This window comes from Sus scrofa, chromosome 12 (assembly GCF_054392235.1).
Source record: "Sus scrofa isolate SSC_HxYL_T2T_F1_AM1 chromosome 12, Sscrofa_HxYL_maternal_Yorkshire_Landrace_v2.0, whole genome shotgun sequence".
NCBI lineage: Eukaryota > Metazoa > Chordata > Mammalia > Artiodactyla > Suidae > Sus > Sus scrofa.
Window position 1 is genome coordinate 46,368,339 of NC_139394.1, and position 16,266 is coordinate 46,384,604.

Here is a 16,266-nt window from a genome sequence, read left to right on the forward strand (position 1 = left end):
AGAGTAAAGGAAGCAGAAGGAAAATAGGACCAGGTAATATAGAAAGAGAGGGCACAGAGTTCCTGCTGTGGTGCAGTGGGTTAAGGATCCGGCATTGCTGCAGCTGTGGTGTAGGCTGCAGCTACAAGCTCACATCTGATCCCTCACCTGAGAACTTCCATATGCAGCAGGTACAGCCAGAAAAAAAAGCAAAAGGAAAAAGACATGACTACTTGATTTGGATTTTGTTTTATCCTTTTAGGGCGGCTCGTGTGGCCTACAGAAGTTCCCAGGCTAGGGGTCAAATTGGAGCTGCAGCTGCCCGCCTATACCACAGCTACAGCACTGCCAGATGCAAGCCACATCTGCAGCCTACACCACAGGTCTTGGCAACACCGGATCCTCAACCCACTGAGCGAGGCCAGGGATCGAACCTGAGTCCTCATGCATACTAGTCGAGCCATAGCATTACCACTGAGCCAAAACACAACTCCCGAGAGGGCATTATTTTTGAGAGTTCATATCCACATCAACCTCAAGCAAAAGCCCAGCTCCCCTTCTTTCCTCAGCAACCCCCCCAACCTCTCGTTTACCCTGATGGCACCTCCTCCCAGCTCACTTCTCTGCTGCAGGAACTGGGCTACTTTGGGCCCAGAGGTCCCAGTACTCACACCCGACTTAGCCCTGCTTTCCCTCTCCCCTCCAGGTCTGCTGGCAGAAAAGGACAGTAATTACTGTCTCTGCAGGACACCCTGCAACCTGACCCGTTACAACAAAGAGCTCTCCATGGTGAAGATCCCCAGTAAGACGTCAGCCAAGTACCTGGAGAAGAAATTTAACAAATCAGAAAAATATATCTCGTAAGCTAAGTGGGCATGGTGGAATTGGGTTGGGGGGGGAGGATGGACGAGGAGGGAACTGGGGTACTCGAGGAGGAGGGCAAAGGTAAGCAATTAGTTCTATTTGACAGACATGAATTGAGCACCTGCTGTGCTCAGACTCAGAATATGAAGACAAAAGCTGATTAAGATGCAGCTCCGGCCTTTAAGAGCGTACAGTCTCATGGAGATGTTGGCTGCACCTTGCATGGGGTGCTGTCAAGAAAAGATTCAGAGGGTTTTTTTTAATGAGATGCAGAAGAGTTTCCCAGGCAGATTTTGCACATTCTGTTCCCTCTGCCTGGAATGCTTTTCCTCTCACTCTTCACCTCATTGTGCAGGTCTCCATTTAAATGCCCTTTCTTTGGACGGCTAACTTAGGCCTCCCCCTGTGATTTTTCTCTCAAAGCACTCCAGTGGTTTCCTTTATAACACACAGCACCATGTGTAGTTCTGTATTTATGCGTGTGTTTCCTTAAGTTGCCTGCCTATCCCACAAGACTGTAAGCACCTGGAGGGCAGGAACCTTTTTTTTCTCCACTGTAGAGTGTCTGGTACTGACTTGATGCTCAAAAAAATATCGTGTAACTGAATAAATGAAAGAAAGACACAGGAGAAGAGCATGTCCTAGGCAGAGGCTCAGGAGTGAGACAGTCCAAGGCAGCCAAGGTTACAGCGGGACAAGCTGGGGAGGTGGGTGTGTCCCAGCGAGAGGATCCTGTAGGCTGAGCCCGGCAGGACTGGGATGCAGGCAGTGGACTTTATTCTAAGAGGCTAGGGAGCCAAGGAAGAGCTCCAAGCAAGCAGTTGACAGGCTGTTGGCATTTGAGACCACTGTTCTCCAGTGCTCTGTATCTGTATGTCCATCATGGTGGCCACCAGCCATATGTGGCTGTTGAGCATTTTACAGGTAGCCTGAGGGCCGGAGGAAGTGGATGCTAATTTTAGGTAATGTTAAGTTAGTTTCATGGTTTTAGGAAGACCCTGCAGGTGGCAACTAGAGGACTGACCAGAAGCCAGATGCATGGAAGGGAGCAACCGCCATGAACCTGGCAAGAGATGGAGGCGCTGTGAATGGCGCCTGGCCGAGCCCCCCGTGGAGAGGGCTCCTCTTCTGCAGCCTCTCCCTTCCACCCACACAGTCCCCAGACCTCGTCCTGGGATGGCTTTTGCTCCGTGGGTTGAGGACATCGAGAGCGTTGTGAGTGGCGTTGAAGGAGATAGGACTGTAGGAGGCAGCAGACCCGGCTATTAGCAGGCATTGTGCCGTGGGGATGATTTTCTGCCAAGATGCATCTCATTCACCACCTGCCCCCAAAGAGCAAAAGGCCGCCAAGGTGTTTCCATCAGAAAACCCAGTGGCCTGATAAAGGTTTGCTCCCTAAAAACCCTCCCTGGCTCCTGCAGCTGACTTGACAAAGCCAGGGTAGGGCCTCCACCAGGAGAAGCTTGGGATCAATCCCAGAAGGAACTGGGGGCCTCAGGAGTCGGCAGGGGAGCTCAGCTGTTCAGGCGAGGCAAGCTTTGTCTTCAGGGCTCAGGCAGGCCCTCTGGGGGCACAGAAACCTGGAGCCAGGCAGGATTCCTGGAAAGGGTGCAAAGAGAGATAGGGGTCAGCACAGCTGATATGCACCCCTGCACCCCTAGTTCCACGAAGAGCACCAGGCCCAGAATCAGGACGCCCGGTTCAAGCCTCAGCTCTGCCACAAGCCGGCTGTACCTTTGGGCCAGCTGTTTCACTTCCCTGGGCCTCAGTTTCCCCATCTGTCCATAGGGAGATTGTATTAGAATATCCCCGTGGATCTTGATGCTTCTAACCATGTATGACACTGAACATTCCCTCTGCAGAGAGAACATCCTTGTTCTGGATATATTTTTTGAAGCTCTTAATTACGAGACCATTGAACAGAAAAAGGCATATGAAGTTGCTGCCTTACTTGGTAAGTCAGAGTGTGTGTTGCACAAATTTCCACCTCTCATGGGGGTTGGGAGGGAGGGGGCTGGGCGCGGGAGCGGGCAGGAGGTAGGTTTATGAGCCTCCTGACCTGTCCAGCCTTTGAAGGCCCTGATTACTCCCTCTGTCCTCGCACTGCTCCTGTCCCAGAACAGGAAGCATGGCCCAGGTCATGCCCTCAGTTTCCCATCAACACTGGGAGCCAGGTGAGCTAGACAGGCTCTCAGGACCTTTCTAGCCTTACTCTCTTGGGCTCCGCAGTGCTCTGCCCCCGGGTTGGAGCCAGAGCCCTGGGGCTGTGGCAGGAAGAAAGACCTGTCAGGAGGAGGGAGGGCTGAGCTGTGGGTGATCCTGGGCAGCAGGCACCACAAGGGGCCCCCACCTAGAGAGTAATGTTGCCAAGGAACAGAGTTCCTGTTGTGGCTCAGTAGGTTAAGAACCTGACTAGTATCCATGAGGATACAGGTTCAATGCCTGGCCTCCCTCAGGGGGTTAAGGATCCGGGTTGCCACGAGCTGGGGTGTAGGTCACAGGTGCAGCTCAGATCCCCAGCTGCTATGGCTGTGGTGTAGGCCTGCAGCTGTAGCTCCAATTCAACCCCTAGCCTGGGAACTTTCATATGCCGTGGGTGCAGCCCTGAAAAGAAAAAAGCAAGCAATGTTGCCATGTTGAGAAAGCCAGGTGCCCTTGGACTGAGAATCCTTTGTCAAACACAAAAGAAGGGCCCCATGTCCCCAGAAATCTACACCCCGATTGCCACGCCACCCCACATCATGCCAGTTTCTCCAGCCCTGTGGGCACATGGGCCCCTGTAGGGAGTTAATTTCAACCCACCTCCAGCCCAGAGTAAAATGCCCAAGACCCCTCAAGCTGGACAAAGACCTGCCCTTGGACTCATCCCTAATGCCCACTCACAAGAAATGGTCCCCTTGAAAAATGGATCATAGCTTCTGAAATACGGGCTCAACCACTGCAAAGGCCAGGCGCGTACCCATAATGGTTTGCATCCAAATCAGGGGGCCTCCAACCATTGGAAGCTCCCACAGGAGAGAGGTTCTCAAACTCTGTGGGCCCGAGAACCACCTGGGAACTTCAGAATCTTGACCTCCAGACCCCAACCCCAGAGATTCTACTTCTCTAGGCCTGGGTAGGGTAAGGCACCTCCACTGTTTACAAGTGTCCCCCAGAGTTTGATGTGGGAGGATCCACGGACCAGGCTAGAAGACTTTGGTCAAGGGGGCCATACGCCCAGGGTGAAAACCTCTGCTCTAGAAAGACACCAAACTGAATACGTACCTTCCGGTGGAGAGATAGGGGGATGCTTCCTACAGCCTTATCCCAAGGGTGAGATGCCCCAAGGTGGTCCCCAAGGCCACATCATGAGTGGAAGGAGTCTCTTATGTCACTGCTCCCGAAACCCTTATTCAGCACATTTGACACATGTCTCCAGCTAGACAGTACCCTCCCCCAGGGTAGGAACCACACACATCTTGTGTATCCCCAGGCCAGAGCCAAAGCTGGGCCCCACCAACGTGGTCCTGAGGGGAACGGAACAAGCGCATCAGCCTGTTAGGTCTAGTCCAGCCCCTCCCCCACCCAGTAAGTAGACAGGTTAGTTCCTATCCCCACTGGGTGTTGAAAACCATCAGCTCGGCCTTCCCCTTGTAGGTCAGTGGGTTAAGAACCCAACTAGTATCCATGAGGAGGTGGGTTCAATCCCTGGCCCCACTCGGTGGCTTAAGGATCCGGTGTTGGCATGAGCTGTGGTGTGGGTCACAGATGCGGCTTGGTTCCTGCATTGCTGTGGCTGTGGTGCAGGCTGGCAGCTGCAGCTCGGATTCAACCCCTAGGCTGGGAATTTCCATGTACCACAGGTGTGGACCTAAAACAAAAAGAGAAAGAAAGAAAACCATCAGCTCTCAACACTGTGTGGCGGGGGAGGGCTTGTCAAGGCCTGGCCTTGCGTTACCAAGCCCAGGCTCCCTGGGGAGGAGGAACCATCCAGAAAGCCTGCTTTCTGAGTTCTTAGGCCATTCGCCTCCTCTAGACGTGCTGTCGGTAAAGCCCAGTCTTTGCCGTCTCTCTCTCTCCAGGTGACATTGGTGGTCAGATGGGACTGTTTATTGGTGCTAGTATCCTTACCATACTGGAGCTCTTTGATTACATTTATGAGGTAAGATCTGGGGTTGCCCATGTGCAGCTGACCTGCCCCGTGTCCAGACAAAGCCTGGGTTGGGGAGAGCAGGGCCTGTCTCCGCCCACGGCTGCTGCCCCTCCCTGTCCGTGGATATGGTCCATGACCAGGTTGTAAGCACAGGGCGGGGGTGAGGGAGGGGGAGGTAAGAGACGGAAGCCACAGGCCCATCTACACTCGCAGGGAGGGAGAGGAAGGATGAGAAGAAGAGGAGACTGTGCTGAGGCCAGCTCGGAGCCCCTCCAGAGGCTAGACCAGATATAGAGGCTTTGGACATGGATGTGTCTACATCCACACACTCAAACACCCCACTCACACAACACATGCACCATATATGCAGACATATACACTACACACATGCCACAGATAAACACAAGACAGGCAGACATGTATACTACACACACCATATACACAGACATATACACACACACTCCATATACCCACACATACACATCACACATACATTTATACCACACACCTTACACACACACTCCATACACACTTCACTCATACACCACACACTCACACACACCCCTCACACACAACCACTCACACATCACACACTCCATACACCTCACACACACACCCATACACTCACACACCACTCACACAATATACCACACACACACATACCACTCACTCACATCACACACACCCATACACACACTCCACTCATATACCACACTCCATACACACACACCACACAACCCATACACACCCACAACATACACCATACAGTCCACACACACACACACACACACCGCTCACACATATACACCCATACACACATGGACCACACACCACACAACCCATACACACCCACAACATACACACCCCTCACACACACCACACACCCATACACACCCACAACATACACCATACAGTCCATACACACACCACTCACATGTACACACCCATACACACACGCACCACTCACACTACACAACCCATACACACCCAAACCACACACATACACAGCCATACACACACAGCACCTTCACACATACACCACACACACACCACCTTCACACATACACCACACACACCCATACACACACACCCCTCACAGCCATACATCACACACTCCATACACTCACACATATACACACCTATACACACACAACATACACTCCATGCACGCATACTGACACACACTCATACACACACAACATACACTCTATGCACGCATACTGACACACACTCATACACACACATTGACACACATACACCACACACACTCAGAGCACACACCCCACTCCATACACATCCATACACACACACCACTAACACATATACACCACACTCCATACACACCCATACAGCACACACACACACACGCTCCATACACACCCTCACACACACCACTGACATAGACCACACTCACACCCATACACACACCTCACAGCCATACACCACACACACTCCATTCCCTCACAGACACACCACTGACACATACACCACTCACACATATACTACTCATAAACAACCATTCACACAATACACCACACATATATTACACACACCTATACACACACACCATACACACCCATACACTCACACACTCCATACACACATACTGACACACACCCATACACACACCGACACACACACACCACACATGCTCATACTCACACAGCACACACCCCACTCATGCACTCCACACACCCACACACACCAAACACACACCACACTCCATACACACCAACATACACCACACTCCATACACACCCATACACCACACACACACCACAGCCATACACTGCACACACTCCATACCCTCACTCACACACACCACTGACACATACACCACACACACTCCGCTCACACACCCACACACCACTCACACACCACACGTGCCCATACACATTCCACTCACACACATGCACCACACTCCATACACACCCCACTCACACCCATACACCACACACACCACTGACACTCATATACCTCACATGACCACACTCCATATACACCCATGCACACCCATACACCACACACACATACACACACACCACACATACCTCATACTCCATACACAAACACCACTCGCACACCACACCCATACACACTCCACTCACACTCATACACTCCATACACACCACACACCCATGCACACCACACACCACTCACAATACACTACACATTCACTCACACTCATATACCTCACATTCCATATACAAACACTACTCACACACACACTACACACCCATACACACTCCACTCACCACACTCTAGACACACCCATACACACACACCCCACAAACACCAATATGCCACTCACACCACTCCGCACCCACCCATACACACACATACTCACACAATACTACGCACTCATAACACACCACACATACACCACCGTACACACCCACACTCCACTCACATACCACTCTATACACACCCATACACACACATTCACACATATACCACTCCATACACACTCACACAATACACCACATACACTCCACTCACACACATACACCCACACACCCTTCACCCACACAGCAGGCCATACACACCCACACACACCACTCACACATCCACACCCATACACACCAAAACCACTCACACACACAGCACACACACTCCATGCATACCCATACATACATACACCACTCACACACTCCATACACGCACTCACTCACACCCCACTGACACACGTATACCACACATGCTCATACTCATACACCACTCACACCACACACGCCCCACTCATACACCACTCCATACACACACACCACTAACACATATACACCACACTCCATACCCATACACACACCACTGACACATACACCACACACTCCACTCACACACCCATACATACCCATACACTCACACAATACACCACACACATCCATACACACATTCCACTCACAGCACATTCCATACATACCCCACTCACATCCATACACCACACACTCTCACCCATACACACACACCAGACACTCATACACCTCACACACACACACTCATACACCACACACTCCATAACACCCATACACACACACACCACACACACTCCACTCACACTCATATACCTCACACTCCATACACAACCACTCACACACCACACACACCCATACACACTCCACTCACACCACACACTATACACACCCACACACTGACATACACCTCATACACACACTCATATGCACAAACCACTCACATACACCACACACTCCATACACATACACACACCAGACAATACACCACACGCTCACAAACTCATACACACCCTCCACTCTCATATACCTCACTCCATACACACACACCACTCACAGCCATACACACACATATACAACCTACACGTACCCAAAGGCACCACTCACCATACACAGCCATACACACACACTCACACCCATACATCACACACATACCCACACTCCATACACTCATACACATATACCACACAACCCACTATTCACAATACACCACACACACACCACTCACACTCTACACACACAATCACACACACCAACACATATACACATGCTCACACTCATATATATATACACACCACACTCCATACACACCCTCACACACAACCATAGACATATATACCTCACACATACCACTCACAGCCATATACCAAACACACTCCATACATACCCTCACACACACAACCACTCACACAATACACTACACACACCCATACACACCACACACACCACTCACGCATACACCACACTCCAAACACACCCATACACACACACACGCTCCACTCAGCCATACACCACACCCATACACACACTGCACTCATACACCACACTCCGTACACACCCACACACTCACATATACCACACACACTCATAACACACCATGCACACCCACACACACCCATACAACTCATATCCATACACACACCTCACACACCACACACTCCATACACACCAACACACACCACTCACATACACCACATACTCCATACACTCACACACCACTCACATACACCACACACTCCATACACACACACCACTCACATACACCACACACTCCATACACCACACACTCCATACACACACACCACTCACATACACCACACTCCATACACACCCACACACATCCATACACACTCCACTCATACACCACTGTACACACGCATACACACACACACCACTCACACATATACACCAAACACACCCTTCACAAACCACACACCCATACACACACTACACTCATACACCACACACACCACTCGCTCGTAACACACCACTCACACCACACACTCCTCCACTCACACATACACCTCACACTCCATACACACCACACCCATAAACACAGCACTCACACAATATACCACATTCCATACACACACACCATACACTCCATACATACACTCACACACACACATACACACTCCACTCATACACCACACTCCATACAAACCCCTACACACACACACCCCATTCACACCACTCAATACACCACACACTCATAACACACCACTCACACACACACCTCCACTCACACCTCACATTCCATACACAACCGGTCACAGCCATACATCACACACACACCCATACACAAACTCCATCCACTCACACCCATAAACACACCACTCACACAATACACCACACACACACCATACACCCATCCACTCACACACACACAACACATACACCACACACTCACTCATACACACACCACTACACACCACACTCCATACACACCCATACACATCCATACACACCGACACATACACCACACACTCCATACACACACATTACACACACACCACACCACACTCCATACACACCCTCACAACAGACCCACATTCACCACACACACACAGCCACACACCACTCAGTCCATACATACCCTCACACACACACCACACACACCCATACACACCACTTACACACACCACACACCAATACCCATACACACCATTCACACACCCACTCTCACACACCACACACCCCATACACATACACACTTCACTCACACTCATATACCTCACTCTAAATACTCACACACACACCACACTCCATTCACTCATACACCACACACCCTATACACACCCAGACACACCACTGACACAATATACCACATACACACACCCATACACACAGACACAATACACCACACACACCCTCACAGCCACACACACACCACACATACACCACACTCTATACACCCATATACACACACTCCACTCACTCATACACCACTCCATACACACACACCACTCACACAATACTCCACACACTCATAACACACCACATACACCACACACCATACACACCCACTCCACTCACTCATACACCACACACTCCATACACACAATACACCACTCATAACATGCCACTCACATACATACACCACACACACACTCCACTCGCACACTCACCACTCACACATATACACCACACACCCATACATACTCCACTCACACACATATACCTCACAATCCATACACACCCACAACACACACACCCATACACACACACCAGTCCATACACACCCACACCATTCACATCTACACACCCATAGACATGCACCAATCACACACATAGCCACACACACACAGTACCTTCACACATACAGCACACACACTCCATGCATACCCATACACACACACACCACTCACAGATACACCACATGCACACACAAACACAGACACCCATCCTCCTGGTGGTCTGTCACCCAAGCAGCACCTTCCGTGGTCCAGGCAGGTTTCAGGAAGTAGCACCCCTCAATCCTCATGGATTCTGAGCAGGAGAACAGGGTGTCCCAGCTGCCCCCAGCCACTGACAGTCCTGGCTGTTGTCCCCTCAGAGGAGGCAGGCGATGGCCAAAGGCCACTGGGAGTCACTGCAGGGAGCTGAGGGCCAGGCCCTCTGGAGCCCCACATCCTACCTCTCAGCATGGTGACCTTGTTCCCAAACCCAAGCCAGGACACACAGCCAGATTTTATTCTGCCTGGTTTATTTCTGTGAACAGCTGTACAAAATTACAGAAATTAAATCACACCAAGGAATGTATTTAATAACTTTGCTTTCTTGCTAAGAATGAACTCAGGTATGTCCTGAGCTTGTGAACTATGGAGTTGTCAGGCCTCAAAAGTGATTAGTGGAGCTCCCGTTGTGGCTCAGCAGGTTAAGAACCTGACTAGTATCCATGAAAATGCAGGTTTGATCCCTGGCCTCACTCAGTAGTTTAAGGATCCAGTGTTTCCATGAGCTGTGATGTAGGTCGAGGCTGTGGCTTGGATCTGGCATTGCTGTGAGCTGTGGTGTAGGCCCACAACTGCAGCTCCGATTCAACCCCTAGCCTGGAAACTTCCATATGCCACAGGTGTGACCCTAAAAAGAAAAAAAAGAAAGTGATCCATAATCCTGTCCCCCAAAGCCAAGGCTCAGCCTAAGAAGGGAGCTCCCAGGAGTCTCCTGAGGACAGACAAGGGGACAGCCATGACCCCCTCCAAGCTCTAGCTCCTGAACTACAATCTTATTTCAGCTGCAAGATTGGGTAGGGGCCCCAGCACAGGCTCCCAGCTGGGCTCCTGTCGAGGTTGGTCCAGCCACAGCCCTGGCAGCTGCTTCCCCCACTCCCACCCCTCCCAATCAACCCCGTCCCCTGCCACATAGATCTTGGTCTCTCCACCTTGGCACCATTCTCCCGGCCTGACCACCCCCTCCTGCCTTCCTTGCAGCTGATCAAAGAGAAGCTATTAGACCTGCTTGGCAAAGAAGAGGATGAAGGGAGCCACGATGAAAATGTGGTAAGGGCAGCCCCGGGCCTTACTCAGTTCCTCAGGCTTGTACGGGCCTTGTGAATCCAGATGCTGGGGCCAGGCATGAGGGCCGTCCGTCACACACCTTTCCAAGGCTCATGACACTCTATCAGCTCCCAAGTCCACAGACACTCTGACTGAACCTTGAGCTTCTTTCTGAGATTCATCCCAGAACACAACAGTAAGCCACAGATGCAGCAAAGACCAGGAGATGCTTCTGTCTGGCCTGGCCCAGCTTTTCCCAGGCCAGAGGCTACTCTCCTGTTCTCCTGCCTTGGGAGAAGCCAAGAGGCTCCATGCAGGTCCACTCCTTTATTCCCCAGTGTGGCAAAATGCAAGCACATCACTGGTACTCTACCCCATTTGAAGAGAACATAGGCTGTGGGGTCCTGTGAAGTTGGTAGAAGCAATGACACCCATTACAACTGCTGTCCATCTGTTGTGTGCCTGATACATGCCAGGCACTGCCTACGTGCCTTAAGAGTGCTATGGCGAGAGTTTCCTTTGTGGCTCAGTGGTAACGAACCCAGCTAGTAACCATGAGAACGCAGGTTTGATCCCTGGCCTCACTCAGTGGGTTAAGGATCCAGCGTTGCCATGAGCTATGGTGCAGGTCACAGATTTGGCTCAGATCCCATGTTGCTGTGGCTGTGTTGTAGGCCGGCAGCTATAGCTCCAATTCAACATCTAGCCTAGGAACCTCCATATGCTGCAGGTGCAGCCCTAAAAAGACCCAAAAAAAAAAAAAAAAGTGTGCCATGTCATTTCAGCCCTGCAGTCACCTGCAGTGGAGGAAGGTCTATTTTTATCTCCATTTTGTACCTGAGGCAGTTAACCAGAGATGAAGGTCACACAACTGGTGAGTGTCACAGCTGGGCGTAAAGCTCCCCTTTTAGCCACTGTCCTACTCTGCCTTGCTTTCCTCGAGCTGAAGAGGCAGCATCTCCTATGCTGTCCATTCTCCTTCCCAGACTCACTCCACTCTGGGACCTCAGTCTCCACTGAAGGTTATAGGTATTGCTGGCTGTCCCCATGTCAGCGCCCCCAGCCCTAAGAGAACCACCTCCTTAGAGGCCACTTCCTCCTGTGAACTGAAGGTTGGCACTTGCCATCTGCTTCTACACAGAGTGACTCATGAGCCACTGCAGATGCCAACCCTCGGCACCCCCTGAAAGGAGCTCAGGGTGGAGACCAGGATGGGGGGCACTCTGTGCTCTGGGAAAACTGGCAGAACAGGTCTTTGGGTAGTTAGATATGTTTAGGAGAGGATTTTTTTTTAGCCCAACTCTTGCATCTCCTCGTATCTAGAAAAGTGCTAAAATCATTCATGATGACGTCTGCTCCTCGTGACTAGCAATAACCTTCACAAGACCAGCAGCAAACTTCTATAAAATGTGTGCTTGGCTGCATGGACCTCCCCGCTCACCAAAATCACATATACACTGACCTCCCCCCTGCCTCTTTGGAGCAGTTTTTCAGAGCTCTCTGAAATGCTACCTCCTGGGCTATAGTCCTCATTTTGCCCCAAATAAAACTTAACTCTCAACTTTTAAGTTATGCATATTTTTAAGTCAACACCCCTTAAAGTCAAAACATCCCAAATAGAACCCAGCCTCCTCCTATATGGGCTCCCATTTCTGTTGCAGACACTACTTCTCTACCTCTCAGGCTAAAATTTTTACTTTGAGGAGGTCTAGTGGTTAAGGTCACAGCATTGTCATTGCTGTGGTTCAGGTCACTGCTGTGCTCAGGTTGGTCCCTGGCCCGGGCACTTCTGCATGCCATGGGTGCAGCCAAAAAAAAAAAAAAAAAACTAGGCTATAATTTTCTCCGGTCCCTGCAGATTAGGTGAACAGACATGGCTTCTGTTGAGGAGAGGGCAGTGTGGGAGGAGCCTGAAATCAGCTGACCTGCCCGGATCCCAGGTCCCTGAGCTGTGTGCTTGAGGGCACTTTATTCCCCCATCCCAGATTCTGCCAAATCCCTTGGGACCTCAGGGAGTGCCATTTGGATTAAGTGAGACCATGCCTGAAAAGCAATGAGCTTTGCCTAGTTTATAGTAAGCGCTCAGAGAGGCGGGCTCCCTCCCACCCTCCCTCCTGCTTCAGAATATCTTCAAATAAAAAAAGTGCACAACCTAAAAGTTGAAAGTTACGTTTTGTTCGGTGGACAAAACTGAAGGCTTAAGCCTAGGAGGCAGCATTTAACGCTTTTCTATGTATGGAAAGATGCAATGGTCTGAGCTCACCAAAATCATTCCTTTGATGTCCACCTCAGCTCTTTGGGGCCAGTATCCTGTGTTTTCACATCCTGAGTTTCCTTTGGGCTCACCAGCTTACCTGGAGGTGGCTGCAATCTCTGATGACTATGGCATCCTTTGCTGCAGATGTGGCAGGCAAGATTTTATTTCTCACATCTCAGAGCCATAGCTTCCCCTCTGCCCGCACCCCCTCCCCAGCCTCATCCTCGTCAACTCTCCCCTAAATTCTTGGCACAGAATTATGCTCCCATCCCTCTCAGCCTCCACCCTCCACAGCCTGGGAATCCCCCAGAAGATTCAAAGCCATCTCAGCCCCACCCTACTCAGGGACACAGGACAACTCTTCCCTGGGGTCAGGCAGCTCTGGTTATGGCTGACAGGGGCCCCCACTGCTTGGCCTCAGCATTTGGCACCTCTGGCCCAGGCCTAGCCACACAGGAGGGGGTGTTCCCATCGTGGCTCAGTCGTAAAGAACCCGACTAGGATCCATGAGCACTCGGATTCAATCCCTGGCCTGGCTCAGTGGGTTAAGGATCCGGCATTGCCATGAGCTGTGGTGTAGGTACAGACGCGGCTAAGATCCCTCACTGCTGTGACTGTGGTGTAGGCCAGCAGCCATAGTTCCGATTCGACCCCTAGCCTGGGACCCTCCTCATGCTGCGGGTGTGGCCCTAAAACACAAAATAAAATAAAGATAAAAAGGAGGAGAAGGTTACACAATTCAGGGGAAGGGGGAGGGTGTCGAGTCTGATGACCAAGCAATTGTTGGACCAGGAATTGACATAGAAACATGTGCAGGGAGGGAGGGTTCTGTCACCATCCTCCTGGGAACCTATCACCAGGCAACATGAACTGTGGCCAATGACCATCAACCCCCACTTTCCTCTTCCCTCCAGAGCACTTGTGACACGATGCCAAACCACTCTGAAACCATCAGCCACACTGTGAACGTGCCCCTGCAGACGGCCCTGGGGACCTTGGAGGAGATCGCCTGCTGACAGCCCTCGGACTCCCCGGCATCCCCCTCCCGCAAACAGACCTTGAGGCCCTGGACCCAGGACAGGGGACTGCAGGCTCAGGTGGGATGGCCCCTGCCACCAGAAAGATGCAAGAGCCCCCTCTGCACACCTAGCCAACTCTCCGCCGAAACCTCGCTCTGGCCACGTCTGGCACGACGCGTCCTCCGGTCCTGCCGGGCGTCCGTCCCTCTCACGAGAAATGAGTCACGCTCTGGAACTGTCCGAGAAAACCGACCTGCCATCACATCTCACTGCCAGATGTATAAAACACCTGCATGCTCTGCCTCCTCACGGCGCCACCTCCGCGTCTGTCTCTGTACGTGACTCTCTGGTTCCCAGCAGCCCCTCTGCTGCCATGTGGTGCCGGCGGGAGGACCAGGTTCCAGCCCCAAAGTCACCCCAAGGCCACGCTGGAACCACACCCGATCCGGAGAGAGACTGCCGAACTCTCAACCACATCCGGTCCTTCTGGTCCTTGTGTAGTTCGTGAAGGTTCTTAACCTGCCCACAAACCCCCTCCCCTCACCCCCAGGTGGCCCGCAAGGTGACCGGGGCCAACGCCCCTCTCCCCTCCCAGGGCCTGTGAGGGAGGCACGGTGGCCTGGGGGACTCGTCCACGGCACCCACGTCGTCCTGCTCTCCCCGTGACACAGCTTGTACAGTCTGGTTCTGTTTCTTTGGGGGGGGGGGGCTTTTTTTTGTCTGTCAGAGCTCTGTTTTGTTTTCTGAATTTGGGTTTTGATGTTCTGAGGTTTGGTTTGGTTTTTCCATTTTCTCTGGCATTTATTTATTCGTGCTTCCAATCTCGGTCATATTAAAAGCTGGTCTTGTGGAAATGGCCATGACTTGTTTCTGCCCTTCCCCCACGCTCTTGCTTCCCTAAGAGTTTAAGAAAAAGAAAGGGCCAGACCTGCCAGGTCAAAACCCATAGGTCATATAGATAAACTTTATGCAACGAAAGGTGATGACCTTTGCAAAACACGTACACTCTGTTTCATGCTAGCCTACATCTTCAAACACTGTTGATTGCAATGCTGTAAATGACTTCAGGACCCTACTAAGAGGGTCTGAATGGCCACACAGACTAACATGGTCTGAATGAACGCCCTGGACCACAGGGAGGCAGACACACAGCCCAGACCCGCAAACTTTAAAGGAGGCATTCTCATCCCTCTCCTCTTCCGTCCTCTGCCCGGGCACCTCCTGACACTGTCAAGGAATTTGGGCAAGACACAGGCCCCAGCACGGC

The 16,266-nt window shown here is 51.4% G+C and overlaps 2 protein-coding genes across 2 annotated transcripts in view; both read left to right on the top strand.

Moving 5' to 3' along the window:
- Nucleotides 1–15,853, top strand: part of ASIC2 (acid sensing ion channel subunit 2) — a 276,331-nt gene extending 260,478 nt beyond the window's left edge. The window contains exons 6-10 of the mRNA XM_021067438.2: nucleotides 686–839; nucleotides 2,706–2,797; nucleotides 4,905–4,984; nucleotides 11,658–11,726; nucleotides 14,895–15,853. Coding sequence (XP_020923097.2) covers nucleotides 686–839; nucleotides 2,706–2,797; nucleotides 4,905–4,984; nucleotides 11,658–11,726; nucleotides 14,895–14,996 — 497 coding nt within the window. The 3' untranslated portion in view covers nucleotides 14,997–15,853. The remainder of the gene's footprint in view (nucleotides 1–685; nucleotides 840–2,705; nucleotides 2,798–4,904; nucleotides 4,985–11,657; nucleotides 11,727–14,894) is intronic.
- Nucleotides 8,043–9,535, top strand: LOC146398254 (uncharacterized). Its single transcript, XM_084985235.1, is given in 2 exon segments — nucleotides 8,043–8,540; nucleotides 8,543–9,535. Coding segments are annotated over 2 exon segments (1,287 nt in total). The 5' UTR covers nucleotides 8,043–8,151; the 3' UTR covers nucleotides 9,441–9,535.
- Nucleotides 15,854–16,266: the final 413 nt, after the last annotated feature.